This window comes from Narcine bancroftii, chromosome 1, assembly GCF_036971445.1.
Source record: "Narcine bancroftii isolate sNarBan1 chromosome 1, sNarBan1.hap1, whole genome shotgun sequence".
NCBI classification, from domain to species: Eukaryota; Metazoa; Chordata; class Chondrichthyes; order Torpediniformes; family Narcinidae; genus Narcine; species Narcine bancroftii.
This window is the reverse complement of record NC_091469.1, coordinates 490,327,307-490,348,116: the sequence shown is the minus strand read 5'-3', so window position 1 is coordinate 490,348,116 and position 20,810 is coordinate 490,327,307. Positions and strand designations below refer to the sequence as shown.

Genomic DNA, 20,810 nt, shown 5'->3' with positions numbered 1-20,810 from the left:
AGTTGAGGGTGACATGTTGATCAGGGCACGGAGACAACTCTAAACACTTAGGAGCTCCGAAGTGAAGTTTCTTCAAGGGACGCAGATCCTGAAGAAGTTCTCCTCCTGACTTGACACCAGCAATCTGCAGACTTTCTTGTTTAACTCTATTCAAGGCAGGCATCTTCTTGAACATTAACTGTTTGGACTCCAGACATTTTTATCATATGGATCCAGACTGGATCCATATGTAAACCTTTACAGTATTAAAGTGCAGTAAGTAATTGGGTATAAAATCAGTCTGGAAACTGGGACACAGAGTATACGAACTCGTTGGTAATCTCGAAACACCAGGTCACAGATTCCAAAGTGTTTTGGGAATCAAGAACATGGGGAAATGTGAAGCAAGGCACCTTGGAGTTCAGAAGAATGAGGGAAGAACTCACTGAAGCATTCTGAATGTATGGAGGTCTGGGCAGAGGAGATGTGGCAAAGTTGTTTCCTGTGGTAAGGGACAAGAGGGTACAACTTCAGGATTGAAGGGCACCAGTTTAAAACAGAGATGGGGAGGAATTTCTTTAGGCAAAGAGTGGTGAACCTCTGAAATTTGCTGCCATGGGTGGCTGTGGAGGCCAGGACATTGGGCATATTTAAGTCAGAGATTGATAGGTATCAGAATAGTCAGGGAGTCAAAGGTTATGGGGAGAAGGCAGGGGAGTGCGGCTGAGTGGGAGAATGGATCAACTTGTGATGGAATGGTGGAGCAGACTCAAGAGGTCAAATACTCTACTTCTGCTCCAATATGAAGTGAAAAACGAAAATCTGCAGATGCATTGATCGAAGTAAAAACACACCAAAATGCTGGAGGAACTCAGCCGGTATTTTCAGCATTCTTAAAAAAGCAAATATATATATTGCTGACATTTTGGGCCTGAGCCCTTCTTCAAGGAATACGCAGAATGAGCCAGAAGCAGGAAATCTCAGAAAGTCTCAGAATTCAGACAATACTAGCTGGGGGAGAAATCCTATATCTTATGACAGTGGGAAGGTAGAATGGACACAAGATATTGTATGGACTGCTCTTGATGTCCTCCCTGATGCATCTCCATACTGTTTCCACCTTCTTCTATAACAAATACTGGTATAATCGAGAAAATCCCATTTAATCCATGCGTTCTTAGCTGGTGTTCATGTTCCACTCAAATCCCTGCTGAGACCTGTAGTGCATTTTTTTTTTTTTTTTTGCTCAGGCAAAAGTCACCGAAGAGGGGAGAAAGGCTTTTAAAAAACATATGGGAAATGCAAACTGAAGAAACGAACCTTGAAAACATCATGCTTGAATTTGGGCCTACAGTTCTAAAGGGTTAGGCTTTGTCCCAAATGCTCAAGGTTTGAATCAGAATTTCTTCAGCTGGAAGTAGATTCTTGTGGGGGGCAAGACTTAAACTTTCAAAATGATAAAAGTAGAAAGAGTGCACTATTGAAAAAGGAAGCCTGTCCAGTAACTCACTCTTAAATCTGTACAAACCAGTAGAGAAGGACCAGTTATTGATCTTACTCTGGATTATGGGAACTCACTGATACACAAATAATATGTCTGGATATTCAAGTTAATCAGTAGTTGTGTAAATCTGTGCAGGTGTAATACTTTGGGAAGGAGAGAGGAAGTCTTGCCCCCCACAAGAAACCACTATCAGTGGAAGAAATCCGGTTTTAAACTTGTGAGCATTTGGAACATGACCTGACCCTAGAATTAGCTGGTTTTACATTACCTGCATCTATTTCTGTCGGTGTCTCTAAACATTTCTGTTCCTGTGAGCCCAATAGATCTTGCATCTGTCAAGGGAATTAGTAAAAAGAAATAAAGATAATAGACAACATTATTTTGAAAAACCCTTAAACACTTCTCCATAAACTGCAACAGCAAAGTGTCTGGGGTGGGTCTACTCCCATTTATATTAAGATAGGGCAAGAATCCTGAAGGATTGTCTTGGGCTGAGGGGGAGGGAAATCGAACTGCTGTTGACTGCAATCTCGAGACACATTATTGAAACAACAGTGCTCAGGTTGCTTGATTGGTAGTGAATGAATGCACAGTATCAGCAGAATGGCCGTAGATCAAAGCCAAATCAGGTATTTGAAAAAGCAAGAAAGACCAGGCATTAGGTACAAGATAGTTTCAGGCAATATTGCTTAGAAAATTATCTCCAAACTTTAGCAACAAACCACAGCTTACATTTATGAAGCCACTTTAACAAAGTAAGAGGTGCTCAACAAACTTTAAAGCATGCCAAAATAAAAGGACATATTTGAATGGGTAACCAAAAGATAGGTCACAGAGATAGGTCTAATGGAATTGTTGGGGGGGGGGGGGGAGGGGGAAACAGTAAAACCCCTGATATCCAGTACCAATGGGGATTGGTAGATGCCGGATGTAAATTTTCCGGTTGCTTGAGATTGCATGTTGTGTGATTAGTGAACTAGGGGCAAGGCACGCTAATTTTAAACCTGTATTTTTACCTCTTTTTTTTGGCCGGTTACTTGAATTCCAGATAACAGGGGTTTTATTGTATTTAGGGCTCTGGGAAATGAAGCACAGATGGACTCAGATTAGGCAGCATCCAAGGAGAGAAATTAACAGTCAATTTCTGTCTGTGGAATGTGCTCGACCTACTAAGTCCCTCCAGCGTCTCACCCTGCTTGCTCACGAATCCAGCATCTGCAGTTCTTGCATTCTTCTGTCCAGCAATTAAGCTCAGAAACATTCAGTAAGTCAAATGTGAAGCAGTGCAAATGATCTGATGGCTGAGGTTAGTCGAGTTTTGGACTGAGGAATTGGCAGGTGAAAGATCAGTGTGAGGCAGCATGCACAGTCTTGATAATGGGACTCCAATGGGCACAAAGATTGGGGCGAATTCAAGTTCAGAGAGTGGAAGGGGTCAATGCTGTAGCTGAATGAAATAAGTCTATAAAGGAGGCGAGGCAGAGACAGGCATAATAGGAGCGGGCAGTCTCGGTCGCAAGGAAAGAATGGCCTGGGTGAGGTGAGATGGCTCAGGCAGCAGAGAGTCCATACATCGCAGACATTCTTTGCTCACTGAAGTATAGTGCGATTAGCATCACACCCCTCTCAAAGGCTCAAAAGCAAAAAGCAAAAAGACAGAAAGAAGGAAATTACAGGGCAGTTATCTTTATGTCGGTCCCAGGGAAAATGTTACAAATTATAGATATTATAGCAGGCCACTTAAAAGTGAATCAATTGAGGTTTCAAAAGGGAAGTCATTTGGATAATTTACTGAAGACCTTTGAAGAAATCTCAAAGAGAAAATGGTGCCCGAAGATCTCCAGAATATTTTCTTTGTGGGCGGCACAGTAGGTGTAGCAGTTAGCACCACACTATTACAGCGTCAGCAATCTGGGTTCCAATCCAGCGCTGCATTTGTACATTCTCTCCATGACTGCATGAATTTTCTCCAGTGTTCTGGTTTCCTCCCACCCTTCAAAATGTACAGGGGCTCTGGGTTCATTGGGGCATTTGGGCTTGACCATGCTATATGTCTAAATGAAAACATTTAAATCATAACTATTTCAGTAATTAAAAGGTTGTGGTGTAGGAGCAAACACATTAAACAGACAAAAAAAATTGACTGATTAAGACAATGGCCTTTAAAAACAGTGGAGCCCAACACAAGATGCTGAATAGTCGACTCCTATTCCTAATTTGTATTTTCATGTCCTGCTGCAATGCTTCACCCACTTTCATCCAAAGTATATGATCAGGAATGAAACAAACACAGACAACGGCAAACATTATGCAGTGAGCAGGGGTGGTCACAGCTCAGCGTTCCAGTGGTGGCCAGAACCCAACACTTTGCACCATCTGCCTGCCCACTTTATCTGCCTTTCCCTTTTTGTATTCGAACAAAGCTTGAACCAAACTACTGATTACTTACTGCAGCAAGGTTACCTTCCACATCTGGCAAATTCAGATCGACAGCGGACAGTGATGGGCTGAACAGCTGCAGATAGGAGAGCAATAGATAATGCTATCAATTAAAGAACACCCAAGATTTGATTCCTACTTTGATTTTCTTTTGTAAATAAAAAATGATTTACAGAAAGTGGACATCATTGACCAAGCCAGCCTGTTTTGCCCTTCCCAAAGTGCCCTTGTGAAGGTTGAACTACAGGCCTTCTGGTCAAGATGACTCCACAGTATTATTGGGGAGAGAGTAATCGGGCATTAAACTCAGTGGCAGCAAGGAACAGCTATGTAGTTTCAAGTCAGGACCAAGATATACAAGTACACAGTTCCCTCAAAGTGATGACATCGGTAGACAGATTGGTAAATGCACACTTGCCTTCATTACTCAGGTGTTGGGGCATCAGGTTACAACTGTGCAATTATGAAGGCCTTGATGTCATTAAATGGAAAAAGGTGCAAAAAAAAAATAAAAAAATTCACAAGGATAGATTTAAAAAAAGTTCATGGGGATTCAGGGCAAACACTTATTTGACTGGAAGAATCTTAAAGGAACATGGATGTCAATTTACAGGCCAATCATCCCCAACCACAGGACAGTGCTGAGTTTTTCAGGGCAGCGTGATATGGCTATAATTTGATTAATGCTACCCTTTAGCCCTTCCGAACAGGGAAAGACATAGAAGCTTAGAAATGTACAAAGTCACCTATATTTCCATTTTGCCTTTTACACCTTAGAGCACACATATCAAACTCAGGCCCGCGGGCCAAATTTGGCCCGTGATATAATTATATTTTGCCTGCAAGATCATATCAAATATGTATTAGAGCTGGCCCGCTGGCTACTGCGCCAGTATAGCGCATGCACAGCTAATACTACAAATCCCAGAACGCTTTGCAAATGCGTTGGCGCCAGCCCGTCAGCCCGCTAATCGCCCCCACCTCCTATGTTTCCCTTCATTAGCATCTGCGACCTGTCGCCTAACTCACACGTAATAAACCCCTTACGAAAAATGGCCAAACGAAAGACAGAAAACAGGACCTTTCAAGACAGGTGGGAGGAAAACTCTGACCCCAGAGTTTGATGAACTTGCATCCAAGAAGAGATGCCAAGTATCTGGTTTAGACCCAGGTGCATCAGAGTAAATCACAGTGGAGCAAGCTAAGCTTGGATTCATATTTTCTTTGGTTCACTTTGGACTGTTCATAGTTGAAAGATTGGATTTTCATTGAAGCAAGTTGTTATTTTTTTGACTTGTTGGCTTATGAAAAAAAATACATTTAAAAGGAGCTTAAAGGCTAGAGAGAAATATTCATTGAATATTTTATTTCTCATTTGTTAATGCTTCTTCTGGAAAGAGTTTAACCAAAACTATTATTAAACATTTATTTTAATAAGAAAAAGTTTAACATTACATATGTTGAAAGAAGAGAAAACATGCAGATGTTGTTGAAAATTTTCAATAAATATTTAGTTTGGCCCATGACTTAGTCCAAGTTTTTAATTTTGGCCCTCTGTGAATTTGAGTTTGACACCCCTGCCTTAGAGAGTCTGCATTTTAATTGCAAACTGCAGCCACTGCTGTCAAATTTTGGAGTGAGATTTGAACCTGTGACCCTCAGAAGAGAGTGCTTATACTGAACTCTAGGAGATTCTTGGTCACTTTGCAAAATTTTGTTCTTGTGCTAATGGCAATGACAGCATTGCCAGAATTTCTAATGCCCTTGAGATATTGGTTAGAATATCCTGTATATTCTGTAGTTGTTGAACGATATGGCAAATTGTCACAATTGTTTTCTCAGTAAGGGACAAAACTGGTCCCCTTGACGATCAGAGTGATCGGCTTTGTATGGAACCAAAAGATGGGAGAGATCTTACATTTTTTCCCCAATCAATATTTACTCAGGAAACAGGCACAGAATCGAGGGAAGTAAGGAAAACAAAGAGTGAGATCATGGAACCTAAACAGATTAAAGAGGAGAAAGTGCAGCTGTTTTAAAGCAAGGGTGGATAAATCCCCAGGGCCTGACAAGATATTGTGACAGAATATGTTGTGTTTATATTGTATGTAGATAGGTTTTTGGGAGATAAATTAGGACAGGTTTTTTTAGTGTAGGTCACATACAAACACTTCAAAACTGGTCTCATTTAAAATACTGGAGCTCTGCTCATGCTAGATAGGCCAACTCCAAATATTTTTACAAAGGCTTTGGGGAGTGCCCAAGAAACTTCGATAGTGGATTGTTGTTTTGAAAAGCAACAGATGAAAGAACTTGGAGAACTCAGCAGTCTGCCTGAGTGCTGCTTGCACTAAGAGGGTCATGTGATTGCAAGCAGAGGGTAAAACAGGCTTTTCTCAGAGAGAGAGAGAGAGAGAGAGAGAGGATCCAGTTCTGCAATTTTTACAGTTCAGCAGCAGCTGCTGGGACTGGAACAGGACAAGCTGGCAAACTTGTGGAAAAACCCAATTTTGAAGACAGGTTGTCAGTGCTTAGTTCAGCTTGATCAAAGCCCTTGTGGTCCATATATGAGGAGAGGACTGGCTATCTAATCTTTCACTTATACAAAAAGGAACTCTGTAGTGACCTGAAAGAAAGAGGTTATCATCTGGAAAACCCAGGTGGGGCAAGTTTCTTTGGCAAGACACTAACGTAGCTGATTAAAAGGGATCAGTTTGTGTCCAGGAACAACAAATCTCTCTCTGAAAACTGACAAGAACCTTCCAGAGCGGTAACTGTTTACCTTTCAAGCACCAAGGCCTTGCGAACTTCATAAATATTAAATTCTGTGCACAGTATAAGAATTGCCAGATACCAGTGAACTTGGAGGACTGAGAAGTAAAATTGGACTGTGAATCAAATAACTTTTCTCAACTTATATACGTATGCGCTTAGAATTATAAGGGGGTTAAGTTAGGTTAGTTAAGTTGTTAAAGTGTGATTCTGTTTTCATGTTTAAAGATAATTAAAAGTAACTTTTGCTTAAGTAACCATTTGTCTTGGTGAATATCTATTGCTGCTGGGTTTTGGGGTCCTCTGGGCTCGTAACAATATTCCCTTAGTCCTTGAGGGAGGCTAGTGGAGAAATTGCAGGGGCTCTGGCAGAAATGTTTAAAATGTCCTTACCCAGAGGGTTGGAAGGTAGTTCACATTGTTCCATTGGTTAAAAAAGGCTCCGAAAGTAACCTTGGAAATTATAGGCTGGTGAGCCTGATGTCAGTAGTAAGTAAATTATTGGAAGATGTTCTGAGAGATCAGATATACAATTATTTGGATATCCATGGACCGATTAGGGATAATCCAAGATGGCTTTGAGCATGTAAGGTCGTGTTTAACCAATTTTAGATTTTTTTGAGGAAAGTTGACGAAAGAAAGGCTACGGATGTTATCTACGTGGTCTTTAGTAAGGCCTCTGACAAGATCTCGCATGGGAGGTTAGTCAGAAAGGTTCAGACGCTAGGTATTCATGGTGAAGTATTGAACTGGATTCGACAATGGCTGGATGGGAGAAGCCAGAGAGTAGTGCTCGATAATCGCTCCTCAGTCTGGAGGCTTGAGACTAGGGATCGGTGCTGGGACCATTGTTGTTTGTCATCTATAATAATGATTTGGATAATAATGTGGTAAATTGGATCAGCAAGTTTGCAGATGACACTAAGATTGGAGGCATTGTGGACAGCAAGGAAGGTTTTCAAAGCTTGCAGAGGGATCTGGACCAGCTGGAAAATGGCCAATGGAATTTAATGCAGACAAGTGTGAGGTGTTGCATTTTGGAAGGACAAACCAAGAAAAAACGTACACGGTGAATGGTCGGGCACTGAGGAGTGGGGTAGAACAGAGGGATCTGGAAATACAGATAGATAATTCCCTGAAGGTGGAGTCAAAGGTGGACAGGGTTGTAAAGAGAGCTTTTGGCACATTTTTGGCCTTCATAAACCAAAGTACTGAGTACAGAAATTGGGATGTTATGGTAAAGTTGTATAAGACATTGGCGAGGTTAAATTTGTAGTATTGTGTGCAGTTTTGGTCATCTAACTACAGAAAAGCTATCAATAAGAAAGAAAGAATACAGAAAAATTTTTCTAGGATGTTGCCTGGACTTCAGGAATTGAAATACAGTGAAAGGTTAAATAGGTTAGGACTTTATTCCCTGGAGTGTAAAAAAAAAGAGGGGAGACTTGATTGAGGTATTTAAAATTGAGTGGGATAGACAGAATAAATGTAGATAGGCTTTTTCCACTGAGGGTAGGTGAGATACAAACCAGAGGACATGAGTTAAAAGTGAAAAGGGGAAAAGTTTAGGGGGAACATCTTCATGTAGAGAGCGGTGGGGGTGTGGAACGAGCTGTCAGCTAAAGTGCTGAATGCAGCTCAATTTTAACATTTAAGAGGAATTTGGACAGGTACTTGGGTGGGAGAGGGATGGAGGGATGTAGACTGGGTGCAGGTCAAGGAGACTAGGCAAAAAAAAAAGGTTCAGCACAGTCTAGAAGGGCCGAAAAGGTCTGTTTCTGTGCTGCAATGTTCTATGGTTCTCAGAGTAGAGGTGTATAACTGGATGACATAGGATGTAGGTGTGGGTGGCACAGTTGGTGTAGCGGTTAGCACCGTGCTATTTCAGTGCTAGCGACCCGGGTTAGAATCTGGTGTCCATAAGGAGTTTGTATGTTCTTCCCATGTCTGCATGGGTTTCCTCTGGGTGCTATATAGAGAATAGAGGGTGTCTGGAATGCATCGTCAGGGTTGGTAGTAGAGGCTGGTACAATAGGGGTAGTTAAAAAAATATTAGGCAGGCATATAAATGAAAGAAAAATAGAGGTTATAAAGTAGGGAAGGTTTAGTTTCTTGAGTAGGTTTATATTGTTTGGCATAACATTGTGAGCTGAAGAGCCTGTCCCGATCACCCTATTTCCTGCACCTGTAATGTATTTGAAAGTCTCCAAAGTGCTTACTAGTATCAGACAACTGGATGATAGTTCATGCCACAGGAAGTAGTTGAGGCTGGTTCCTTGCTAATATTTAAGAGTAGGTTAGATTTGGCTCTTGTGGTTAAGGGGATCAGAGGGCATGGGGAGAAGGCAGGAACCGGGTACTGATCAGCCATGATCATATTGAATGGCGGTGTAGGCTTGAAGGGCCAAATGGCCTCCTCCTGCACCTATTTTCTTTGTTTTTCCATGTTCAAAAAGGGGAGTAACAAAAAGAAAACTACAGGCTGGTGAGTCAGGGACTGATTAGAAGGGGCCAGATCAAATCTCTGAGAGTAAACCTGCAGAAAGAAAATGGCCCCGACTAAGGCCCTGGATATGCTTTCTGAGCCTGTCCAGACCAGCTGGTAGGAGGATTGAGAGGCATCCTCTTCCTGCTACTAACAGAGGTACGTACCTGCTTCATGAAAGACATCATCACCCTCACCCCAGAGTTGTGATGGGCCTAGGTGAACACTCCCTGGTTTTCTCTGCCTCATATCAACTCCAGCCTCAACCCACGCAGCAGGATGCAGATCAGATGGATGGACGGAGCCATGGAAAATAGAACTTCATCCTGATCAGTGCGAGGTCATTCTCTTTGGGAAAGGGACTTTGGGAGAGCTGATGTACACAGGGACCTTAGAATGAACGTTTAAAGCTACATGAAAGTGGTGGCACAGATATATCGGACAATGAAAAAGGCAATTGTAAGGTCAAGGCATTGGGGCATCACATTGCAGTCTTTCTGGTCACCACACCACAGAAAGGATGTGGTTGCGATAGAGAGAGGGATGAAGAGAATCAGCAAGTCAATGCCTGGAATGGAAGGCTGTAGTCATAGGGAGAGATTGGATAGGTTGAGTTTTTTTCTCAATGGAACACAGGAGGCTGAAGACATTTTCTATTCTATGCCATGTTTACTACATTACTTTCCTTATCTAATGGGAAGAATTTGCCATTAGACAGGTCCTCAGAAGTTTATATAATTATAAAGGGGATAGAGAAAATAGATGGATTTTTCCCCCCCAATCTAGAGGACATGAGAACTAATTGGTACAGGCTTAAGGCATGAGGGGAAATTTAAAGGAGTTCAGAGGACTAAACTTTTCCCATGCAGAGGCTGTTGAGTGTGTGGAATGAGGTAATGGAGAAAGATACCATTTGGAGAGGTACTTGAAAAAGAAAGACACAGAGAGTATACTGGCCCACTGCTAACGGGATTAGCATATTAGCATGCACGAGGTGGGTCAGAAAAGCTGTAGATTCCTACGATATTACCACAATCCTGTATTTTGATCTATCCAAGAGCATGTGACATTTGCTTCAAGAACTTTACTGAGCTTGTGAAATGGATGATAAAATATCGAAGCCACTTTAAGACTTGGTTGGTCTGATGGAGTTAGGTTTTGACTGGTTTAGAGTGGGAGAACCTCAGATTCACTACCATTGCACAACTTCAGATAGAGAGATGTCAACAGCATTTCATCAGCTACTCAGAAAACCCAAGGTTTTCAATAATCTGGCGAAGGATAAATCAAAACTCAGATTGGTTGCACTCCTGGCAAAGGCTCGACATGAGTTTCATATCAGTGTAGTTCAATGACCTGCTGAATTCTTGCTGTCCAGAATAGGAAGAATGAGCAACTATTAGAGGATTTTACATATTTCAGAAACGTCACTGGTACGGAAGATTTAAACCATGTTTTTTTACTTTTACAGCCTTTTCTTCTGCAAGGCTGAGAACCTGCTTGTTTTTTAGAATCAGCTGACATAAGCTAAATTCCACCGAGGGGCCAGAGATGCTGTCATCTGACGAAAGGACATCTGTTTACCAAGAACGTTTAATCTTCCTGCTTGCTTTGGTCAGACTGTCAGAGGCCTAGCCTTGATGTAGAATAAACCATTGTATTCAAAGTGATAAGCTGAAAATTATGTTATTTGATTGAAACCTAGCATGCTAGCTTGCTCGCTTATCTTTCTTGCTGTGCTGGGAATAGGTGCTTGGGTAAGCAGTTTTTGGGTAATGTAAGCCATGGTCCCGCTGCTGAAGTTGGAGACTCTCCGAGAGGTGGCAACATCTCTCAGCAAGAAGAAGAACTTCTAGAGTCCAGCCAACGTCCCGGTCGGGAGAGGTGGAGAAGCTGCTACCGGCACCCTGACATCCTACTACAAGTGTGCAGTTGGTGCCTCGCTTCGGCAGTTGGGACCAGTCCAGGCATTGATAAGTATAATTGGGAAGGGCTTGCATAATGTACTTTGAAATCAGCTTTTGAATTTGTAATAAACATTTGTATAAACTGAACTGCTCTCGGTGTGTGTGTCTGTTTTCTTTCGGTAGCTCAAACATTGTGACCAATCTAAAACGAACAAAGTGAGAGGTACAAGTTTACCCAAGACAGTCACAGCACCATAATGGGAAAGATGAGAGCCAATATCTGCCAGCATTGGTCTGGATTATGGGCTTGTGCCTTTGCAGTGACCTCAGTCTGGTTGAGAGAGGTAAAACACAGAGTCACAGCTCAAAACTTCCCCTCTCAGAGAGGTGATGGTGCTGGATGGCTGTGGATTCCACTCTTCCCTCCCCTCCAGCTATCATTAAAATCCCAGAGAGAAACAAACTTACATCTAAAAGTGTGCTGGATTCCATGCTGAAAGATTGTCCCGATAGTAGGTTCTGTAGGTTATCCAGACTGGAATCAATTCGATCCAAGTGGTTGTAGAGATCATTTCTACACACACAAAGAAAAAAAAATTCTTTAATTTAGGATAAATTCTTGACATTTTCCATTCTATGCCAAGTTTACCACATCACTCTCCTCATTTTTAGGATTCCAAGAAGCAAAATAAAAAGGCCTATAAAACTAAAGTAGCAGCCCCGTCCAGCTCATTACACATCTTTCCTTGCAATGTGCTGCAATGGGCCAGTGGCTGAGGGAGAGAGGTCCAAGCTGTATTCCAGGCTGCAAATATCCTTTCTTCCTCAGACTGCTCCTTCTTTATCCATGGTGCAGTCTTCCTTAATTTAGAAAATGCACAATCCTGAGCCGAATAATGGAAACCCAGCAGATGGCAGTAACAGAAAAAAACCCCCAAAACTTTTGGAGGAACACAGCGAGTCAGGCGGCACCCATGAAAAGATATGGATAAATGACTTTTTGATGGATGGAACCAGATGGGGGAAGTTTTGAAAGAGAGGCAGAAGAGTGCGGCTTTGGATACTGTTGGGGGGAACACCCTATCAGGGACGAGTCGTGGGGGTCAGGTCTCTGGCACAGGGGCTGCCCCTGAGGTTCAGAAGGGAAAGAAGGATAAGAATAGGATTCTTGTAGTTGGGGACTCATTAGTCAGAGGGACAGATAGAAGATTTGTGGGACGAGATCGGGGATCCAGGTGGGTCTGTTGCCTCCCTGGTGCCAGGGTCAGGAATATCTCTGATCGAGTACATAGCATTCTGCAAGGGGAAGGAGAACAGCCAGAAGTCGTGGTCCATGTGGGGACCAATGACTTAGTTAGAAGTGGGGATGAGGTCCTGAAACAGGATTATGTAGAATTAGGTACAAAGTTAAAAAACAGGACCTCCAAGGTAGTAATCTCTGGATTGCTGCCCGTGCCACGAGCTAGTGAGGGTAGAAATAGGAGGATGTGGAGGATGAATGCGTGGCTAAAGAGATGGTGCAGGGGGCAAGGGATAAGATTTCTGGATCATTGGGATCTCTTCTGGGGAAGGTCGGACCTGTACAAGAGGGACGGACTCCACTTGAACTGGAGGGGGACCAATGTGCTGGCAAGCAGATTTGCTAGAGCTGTGGGGGAAGGTTTAAACTAGTTTGGCAGGGGGGTGGGGAACAGAGGGTGAGAGCAGTGGCCACCTAGCTAGGAATAAAAAAGATAAGAAAGGTAGGATGGAGATTAGGGTAGAAGGTAAAAAAGAGAATATATGTGAGGGTCATTCTCTGAGATGCATATATTTTAATGCAAGAAGCATAGTGAACAAGGTAGATGAGCTGAGAGCATGGATAGATACTTGGGGTCACGATATTGTGGCAATTAGTGAGACCTGGCTACAGGAGGGGCAGGACTGGCAACTTAATGTTCCAGGATACATTTGTTTTAGATGTGATAGATCAGGGGGTAAAAAAGGAGGAGTTGCTCTGGTTGTTAGGGAGGACATTACTGCTGTGAGGTGGCAGGATGGTATGGAGGGATCGACCAGTGAGGCTGTTTGGGTGGAACTGAGGGGTGGAGGAGGCAAGAGGATGCTAATAGGGGTGTATTACAGACCACCAAATGGGCCAAGGGAATTAGAGGAACAAATTTGTAGGGAGATAACGTATATGTGTGAAAATCATAGGGTAGTGATCATGGGAGATTTTAACTTCCCACACATTGATTGGGATACCCATACGGTTAGAGGGCTGGATGGGCTGGAGTTCGTTAAATGTGTTCAGGATTGTTTTCTAAATCAGTTAGTAGAAGAACCGACTCGGGATGGTGTAATACTGGATCTCCTGTTAGGGAACGAGCTAGGTCAGGTAGCAGACATTAATGTTGGAGAACCAATTGGGTCTAGTGATCATAATTCTGTTAGTTTTAGGGTAGTTCTAAGGAAGAGCAAGGAGAGGCCTAAAGTTGAGGTTCTGGATTGGAAAAGAGCAAATTTCGAAGGAATAAGAAGGGATTTGGGGAGTATTGAGTGGGACAGGATATTTTCAGGTAAGGATGTTAATGAAAAATGGAGGATATTCAAAAAAGAAATTTTGAGGGTACAGAGTAGTTATGTCCCAGTCTGGATCAAAGGAAAGGCTGGAAGTCATAGGGAGGCTTGGTTTTCGAGGAATATTGGAAATTTGGTTAGGAGAAAAAGGGAAGTGTACAAGAGATATAAAGAGCAGGGAGCTGAGAAGTTGAAGGAGGACTACAAGGAGTGTAGAAGGAATCTTAAGAAAGAAATTAGAAAGGCCAAAAAAAGGCATGAAGAGGCTTTGGCTGACAGAGTAAAAATAAATCCAAAGGGTTTCTATAAGTACATTAAAAGTAAAAGATTAGTGAGAGATAAAATTGGACCCCTTGTAGATACCGAGGGTAGGCTGAGTGAGAAGTCTGAGGAAATAGGGGAAATTTTGAATGATTTCTTTGCCTCGGTATTCACAAGGGAAAAAAATGTTGAACGAGTTGAAGTAAAGAAAAATAGTGGGAAGGTCATGAAGCATATAAGGATAACCGAGGAGGTAGTGATGGCTGTGTTAAAAAAGATAAAGGTGGATAAATCTCCCGGACCGGACAAAATATTCCCTAGGACACTCAGGGAGGCTAGTGGACAGTTAGTGGGGCCATTAACAGAGATATTTAGGATGTCACTGGCCACGGGGGTGGTACCAAAGGATTGGAGGGTGGCGCATGTGGTTCCTCTGTTTAAGAAAGGGTCCAAATGCAAACCAGGGAATTATAGGCCTGTAAGTCTGACGTCTGTGGTGGGCAAGTTGATGGGAAGTGTTCTGAGGGATGCTATTTACAAATTTTTGGAGGTACAGGGATTCATAGGGAGTAATCAGCATGGTTTTGTCAGGGGTAGATCATGTTTGACAAACCTGATTGGGTTCTTCGAGGGGGTTACAAAAAAGGTTGATGAAGGGAAAGCTGTGGATGTTGTCTATTTGGACTTTAGTAAAGCTTTTGAAAGTTCCCCACAGGAGGTTAGGAAAAAAGGTGGAGGCATTAGGTATAAATAAGGAGGTAGTGAAATGGATTCAGCAGTGGTTGGATGGGAGGTGTCAGAGAGTAGTGGTAGAAAATTCTTTGTCTAATTGGAGGCCGGTGACTAGTGGAGTTCCTCAGGGTTCGGTCCTGGGTCCACTATTATTTGTTATATATATTAACGATCTGGATGTAGGGGTGGAGAATTGGATAAGCAAGTTTGCGGATGACACAAAGATTGGTGGTGTTGTGGACAGTGAGGTAGATTACCGTAGATTAAAAGGTGATTTAGGAAGGCTGGAGGTGTGGGCTGAGAAATGGCTGATGGAATTTAATACAGATAAATGTGAGGTGCTACATATTGGAAAGGCAAATTTAAGTAGGTCATATACATTGAATGGTAGACAACTGAGGAGTGCAGAGTAACAAAGGGATTTAGGAGTTGTGGTAAATAGTACCCTCAAGGCTGATACTCAGGTAGATGGTGTGGTGAAGAAGGCATTTGGAATGTTGGCCTTCATAAATCGAAGTATTGAATTCAAGAGTAGGGAGGTTAAGATGAAATTGTACAAAGCATTGGTGAGGCCAAGTTTGGAATACTGTGTGCAGTTTTGGTCACCGAATTATAGGAAAGATATAAACCAAATAGAGAGAGTGCAGAGAAGGTTCACGAGAATGTTGACAGGATTTCAGGGTCTGAGTTACAGGGAAAGGTTGTGCAGACTGGGGTTTTTTTCTCTGGAGTGTAGAAGATTGAGAGGGGACTTGATCGAGGTGTTTAAGATTTTAAAAGGGACAGAGTAAATGTGGATAGGCTTTTTCAATTAAGAAAGGGGGAAATTCAAACTAGAGGACATGGTTTAAGATTGAAGGGGGAAAATTATAAGGGGAACATGAGGGGAAATTTCTTTACGCAGAGGGTGGTGGGGATGTGGAATGAGCTTCCGGCAGACGTGGTTGAGGCGCGATCATTGGTTACATTTAAGGAAAGATTGGATTGTTACATGGATAGGAGGGGACTAGAGGGGTATGGACTGGGTGCTGGTCAGTGGGACTAGGAGGGTGGGGATTTGCTACGGCATGGACTAGTAGGGCCGAATTGGCCTGTTCTGTGCTGTAAGTGGTTATATGGTTATATGGAGTGAGTGGTGGAAGCAAATAAAATGGGAAAAAGGCAAATGGAGTCAATAAGGGGAAGGGACAGTAAAGGTAGAGGCAGTTGTTGAAGAAAGGAGATAGGTGGGGCCCTTTAAGGGAGAGATGGTGACCAGATGGGGACAGTATGGAGAGGGATGTATGTGTGGGTGGAAAGTAACAGTGAGGGGGGGGGGGGGGGGGTTAGAAGGAAAGGGGTGCGCGAAAGGACCTTGATGGATGAGGAGAGAGGAAGGGACCATTGGGGAAGTGGGTTACTAGCAATTGGAGAATTCAACGTTTGTGCCATTGAGTTGTAGACCTCACAGAAAGAATACAAATGCTTCTCTTACAAGTTGCACTTGGCTTCACTCTTTCAATGGGGAGAGGGGAGGGAATTAAAATGAGAGAATCAAACATGAAAGTCTGCAGACATTGTGATTGCAGTAAAAATGCAGAATTGCTGGAGTAACTAAGCAGGTATAGCACTGTCCATAAGAGTTAAAGATATATTACCGACATTTTCTTAAAGGAACAAGCAAAGAGCAGCAAGGCATAAGAATAAAGAGACTGACGACTGGTTGCGGGAGGAGCCCAGACCATCAAGAGGTGTTAACACATGGCCGTGGAGGCAAATCTGGGTGAGAACATGGTCGTACAGCTTGAGAGAAGCAGGGAGTGCAGATAGTCAGCAGTGAGAGAGACTGTCACAGGACTCCCTTTGAAGAGAGGAGAACTTCAGAGTAGGCATCCCTTGAAGAGATTTTGCTGTGGATCAAATGAGTGGAATGAACCATGAAAGTCAGCAGAAATTAATATGTCCAGTAATGATGACCTGAGGCTGGAGTGCAAGGACAGGGTGCTGGCAGCAACGGCAGCATCTTTCTTTCCCCTTTTCTAAGTTGACACAAAATCCGATCATGAGAAATAGGCTGAGAATATGGGTTCAATTTAGAAAATGTTTTGGTTATAATAGTTGCTCTCTTGCCAGTTCCATTATAGAGGACCATCAGGCTTTAAGGAATGGCATAAATTAGGTATTAAAAGTTATAATTTTTATTTGAGATAATGTTGCCTCTTCTGAACAATTATCAGCTAAATTTAATCTTCCTAAATGACATTGTTTTTAGATATTAACGTTAGACATTTTGTTCAGTCCAAGCTTTCTGATTTTCCTTGAATCTCAGATACAAATCTTCTTGATTTACTTTTTGACTTAGTCGTTCATGGTGGATTAATATCATGTATTTATAATGACGTACTAGATTTAAGATCATGGGAATGAGATTTGAACATAACATTTTCAGATGAAGATTGGTGCTCTACCTTCAGCTTGATTAAAGATTCCTCATTTGTGCAAGGCATGGTTTTTAATACAATTTAAGGTGGTCCATAGAATATAAAATGTCCAGACTCAAATTCTCTCATTTTCATGCAGATGTTGATCCATTATGTGAGAAGTGTAAATTTTGGAAGCATAATTGATCCATACGCTTTGGGAGTGTTTAGGAAGATTTTGAGACAATATTTTCCAAATTTTATCAATGATTTATAAGGTCAAAATAGAACCATGCCCTTTAATTGCCTTGTTTGGTTTTTCTTGTGAACCAGATATACCTCTGTCCGCATCCTAAGAGAAGGTTTTGGCTTTTATCACGTTGATAGCCAGACGAGCAGTTTTAATGAAATGGAAGTATGACTTCTTCACCTACTAATACAATGGTTACATGATGTAATGTCCTATTTAAGTTTGGAGAAAATTTTATACAACATTTAACATGGAAAGTTTCAATTTGAAAAGGTATGGGGCTCATTCAGAGAAAACATTCATGATTGGAAGATTTAATAAGTTTGGATGCTCGAGAGATTCTCTGTCTTGTGTCTGAAGGTCGCTATTGGGCACTGGTGAAGAATAAGACAGCTATTCGATCTATATCTTTACAATTTTTACAAGGTAACCTTGATTAGAGGGAGGGGATAGACTAGATTTCTTTTCTTTTTTTGTTTAACTTGTTAAAATATGGTTGTCATCAATCATATCATTAAATAAGACAAAATTTACCATTTGTTTAGATCAAGGGATTGTTTAATTTAGTCTTACTTATTTTCTACCCAGAACCATTTTGAAATATATTAGAAGAAAGAGATGGATGGGTAATTACTATAGTGACAGAATTTAATGTTTTAAAAAACTATTGTTAAATAAACAAATATGGATAGGCTTTTGATTTACATCTATATTTAATTTGTGACATGTATATATGTATATATGATCTGTTGTTTGTTTATATTAGAAGACTTGTATGTAGGATTTATATGTTAATCTCAATAAAAATATTTTAAAATGAAAGAAAAAGCAGGTCTTGCAGCACCCACAGGAAGCAAAGAGTAACCAACATTTCAAGCTCGAGCATTGGTTACTCTCTGCTTCCTGTGGATGTGTGATCGGCTGAGTTTCTCCAGCAAGTTTGTTTATTTTACTTGACTCCAGAGTCTGTAAACTTTCTTGTTTAACTCCCATCATGCACCTTTGCCAGTGCAGATTTGTGAGTGCGCATCTAGTGATCGAGTGACAAAAATATGACGTAGAGTGCTTATTATTAAGTAGAAGAGTCGTGTGTGTGTGTGTGTGTGTGTGTGTGTGTGTGTGTGTGTGTGTGTGTGTGTGTGTGTGTGTGTGTGTGTGTGTGTGTGTGTGTGTGGTTCCTTCTGCCTAATGCCATTGAAATCACTGAACATTTTGGCAATAATGTGTCAGAAAAATATATCCTTCTCTTGGATCAATGTCTGGAATTCAGCTTGTCAGTACAGAATTTAAACCAAAATGACCCCAAAGGTCAAAGTCACGCATTAATGAAGTAAAAGGCTGGGGCTGTGCATTTAATGGAGCACTGTGGAGAAACAGAGTCTTGCTCTCAATGTCCTTCCTTTGGTGAATTGCTACCATCCCTGGATTGGGCACTGGTGAAGACGAAGACAGGTAAAATTCAGAGGAAGCAGGATATCTTCTCTCAGCTGCCGAAGAAGAATGAATTGCGCACTCCAAAAAGAAAGCATCTTAACTTTATGCAAGGAAAAATGTGAATGTCAATGAAGTTAATTATATTAGGAGAAAAGAATCAGGATTTATGTCATTCCTGGATGCAGTTTATACAAATGCAAATGAGATCGAAAATGTTGCACTGGCATTAAAAGTGGATTTCATGCTGGACCTCCCCCACCCCCACAGAAACATTGGGGCAGGACTCCTCCGGCAGAAACGTCAGGGTGGGAACCCCCGCCCCAGTGAAAACACCAGGGCAGGCCCCCTCCCCACGGAAACGTCGGCGAGGGGCACCCTTTAGAAACATTGGTGGAGGGTATGCGGGACATCCCACGGAAACATCGGTACAGCAGCGCAAAGCTCAACGAGATAAATGCCGGCACAACTGTGATGAAAGAGGGTTAGCCTGATGCTAGTACAGAGTTAGTGACTGGGGTACGAATCTCACACTGCCTATAAGGAGTTTGTACACGCTCCCTGTGTCTGTGTGGGTCTTCCCTGGGTGCTCCAATTTCCTCCAATCCTTCAAATTGTATGGGAGTTGCAGGGCAGCAAGGGCTTATGGGCTGGAAGAGCCTATTACCATGCTATATGCTTAATTTTTAAAATGGAAAAAAAAGTAATTGGGCTGCATGGATTTAAATGGCTGGAATCGGCTTCGAGCATGCTGTAAATGGAAAAAAAACAAGAAGTACACCAGTCATTCTATAGAGTTGTCAGAATACATACAAAGCACACACTAATCACATCTGGGGAAAAAAACCACAACACAGGAAATACGCTCTTTCTCTTGATAATACACCACCGTGTCTATTAGAGATTGCAGAATATTCTGTACCATATAACCTTAAAGAATCACTGAAGCTAATTATAGATGTCTAGAATTTCCAAATAGATTAGGTCATTGTCTTTTTCTCAGCGTAAGGAAATCTTAAACAGGGTTTAAGGTGAGAGGGGAAAGGTACAAAAGGGACCGGAGAGGCATCTTCTTCACAGAGAGTGGTGGTGTTTGGAACAAGCCACCAGAGAAAGTGGTAGAGGCAGACAATTGTAAAGTTTAAAAGATATTTAGACAGATGATACGGGTAGGAATAGTTTAGAGCAACAGTTTTCAAATTTTTTCTTTCCACTCACATACCATGTTAAGTAATCTCTATGACATAGGCGGTATGTGAGTGGGGAAAAAAAGGGTTGAGAACCATTGCTCTAGACCCAATTGTTACTGAAATATTTTGCTTGAGAAAAATTGTCATTGACCCATTTCCTTTGGAGTTATGAAACTGCACATAACGAGTCAATTAGGTACGATGAACACAGTGGTTTTCAAACTTTTTCTTTCCACTCGCATATTATCTTAAATAATCCCTATACCATAGATGCTCCGTGATTAGAAAGGAATTAAGGTGGTATGTGAGTGGAAAGAAAAAGTTTGAAAACTACTGGTTTAGAGGGATATGGGCCAAATGCAGGCAAATAGGACTAGCTTGGCTAGACAACTTAGACAAGACAGGCCAAAGGGCCTGTTTCCATGCTGTGAAACTATGACTAACAGTATTTAAACTCAGTGATATGATTACAAATTTTATTATCGAGGGTTCCCGTGGAATCTTGACAGAGGAATAGAATGTAACAGCAGGTTTCACTGGTGAAACCTCACGAGTATCGAGAGCAATTTTTGGCTCATCATTTAAGAAGGACGTGCTGCTGTTAGAGAGGGTTTAGAGAAGGTTTGCAAAGATGACTCCAGGAATGAAAGGATTATCATGTGATGGATGCATGATGGCTCTTGGCCTGTACTCGTTGATATTTAGGAGAACGAGCAGGGGCCTCATTAAAACATTCTGAAAGTTGAAAGGCCCTGACAGAGTAGATGTCTGTTTCCCATGGTGGGAGAGTCGAGGACAAAAGAGAACAACTTGAGGATTGAAGGGCGGCCACAGAACAGAGATGCGGAGGGATTTCTTTATCCAAAAGATGGTGAATCTGTGGAATTTGTTGCCACAGAGAC

The 20,810-nt window shown here is 41.9% G+C and overlaps 1 protein-coding gene across 4 annotated transcripts in view; it reads right to left on the bottom strand.

The window, feature by feature from the left end:
• Window positions 1-20,810, bottom strand: part of hsf1 (heat shock transcription factor 1) — a 155,933-nt gene that overhangs the window by 2,534 nt on the left and 132,589 nt on the right. For all 4 annotated transcript variants that reach the window (XM_069915120.1, XM_069915121.1, XM_069915119.1 and 1 more), the window contains 3 exons: window positions 11,555-11,660; window positions 3,933-3,998; window positions 1,752-1,815 (listed from right to left, as the gene is read on the bottom strand). In XM_069915120.1, the coding sequence (XP_069771221.1) occupies window positions 1,752-1,815; window positions 3,933-3,998; window positions 11,555-11,660 (236 nt within the window). The remainder of the gene's footprint in view (window positions 1-1,751; window positions 1,816-3,932; window positions 3,999-11,554; window positions 11,661-20,810) is intronic.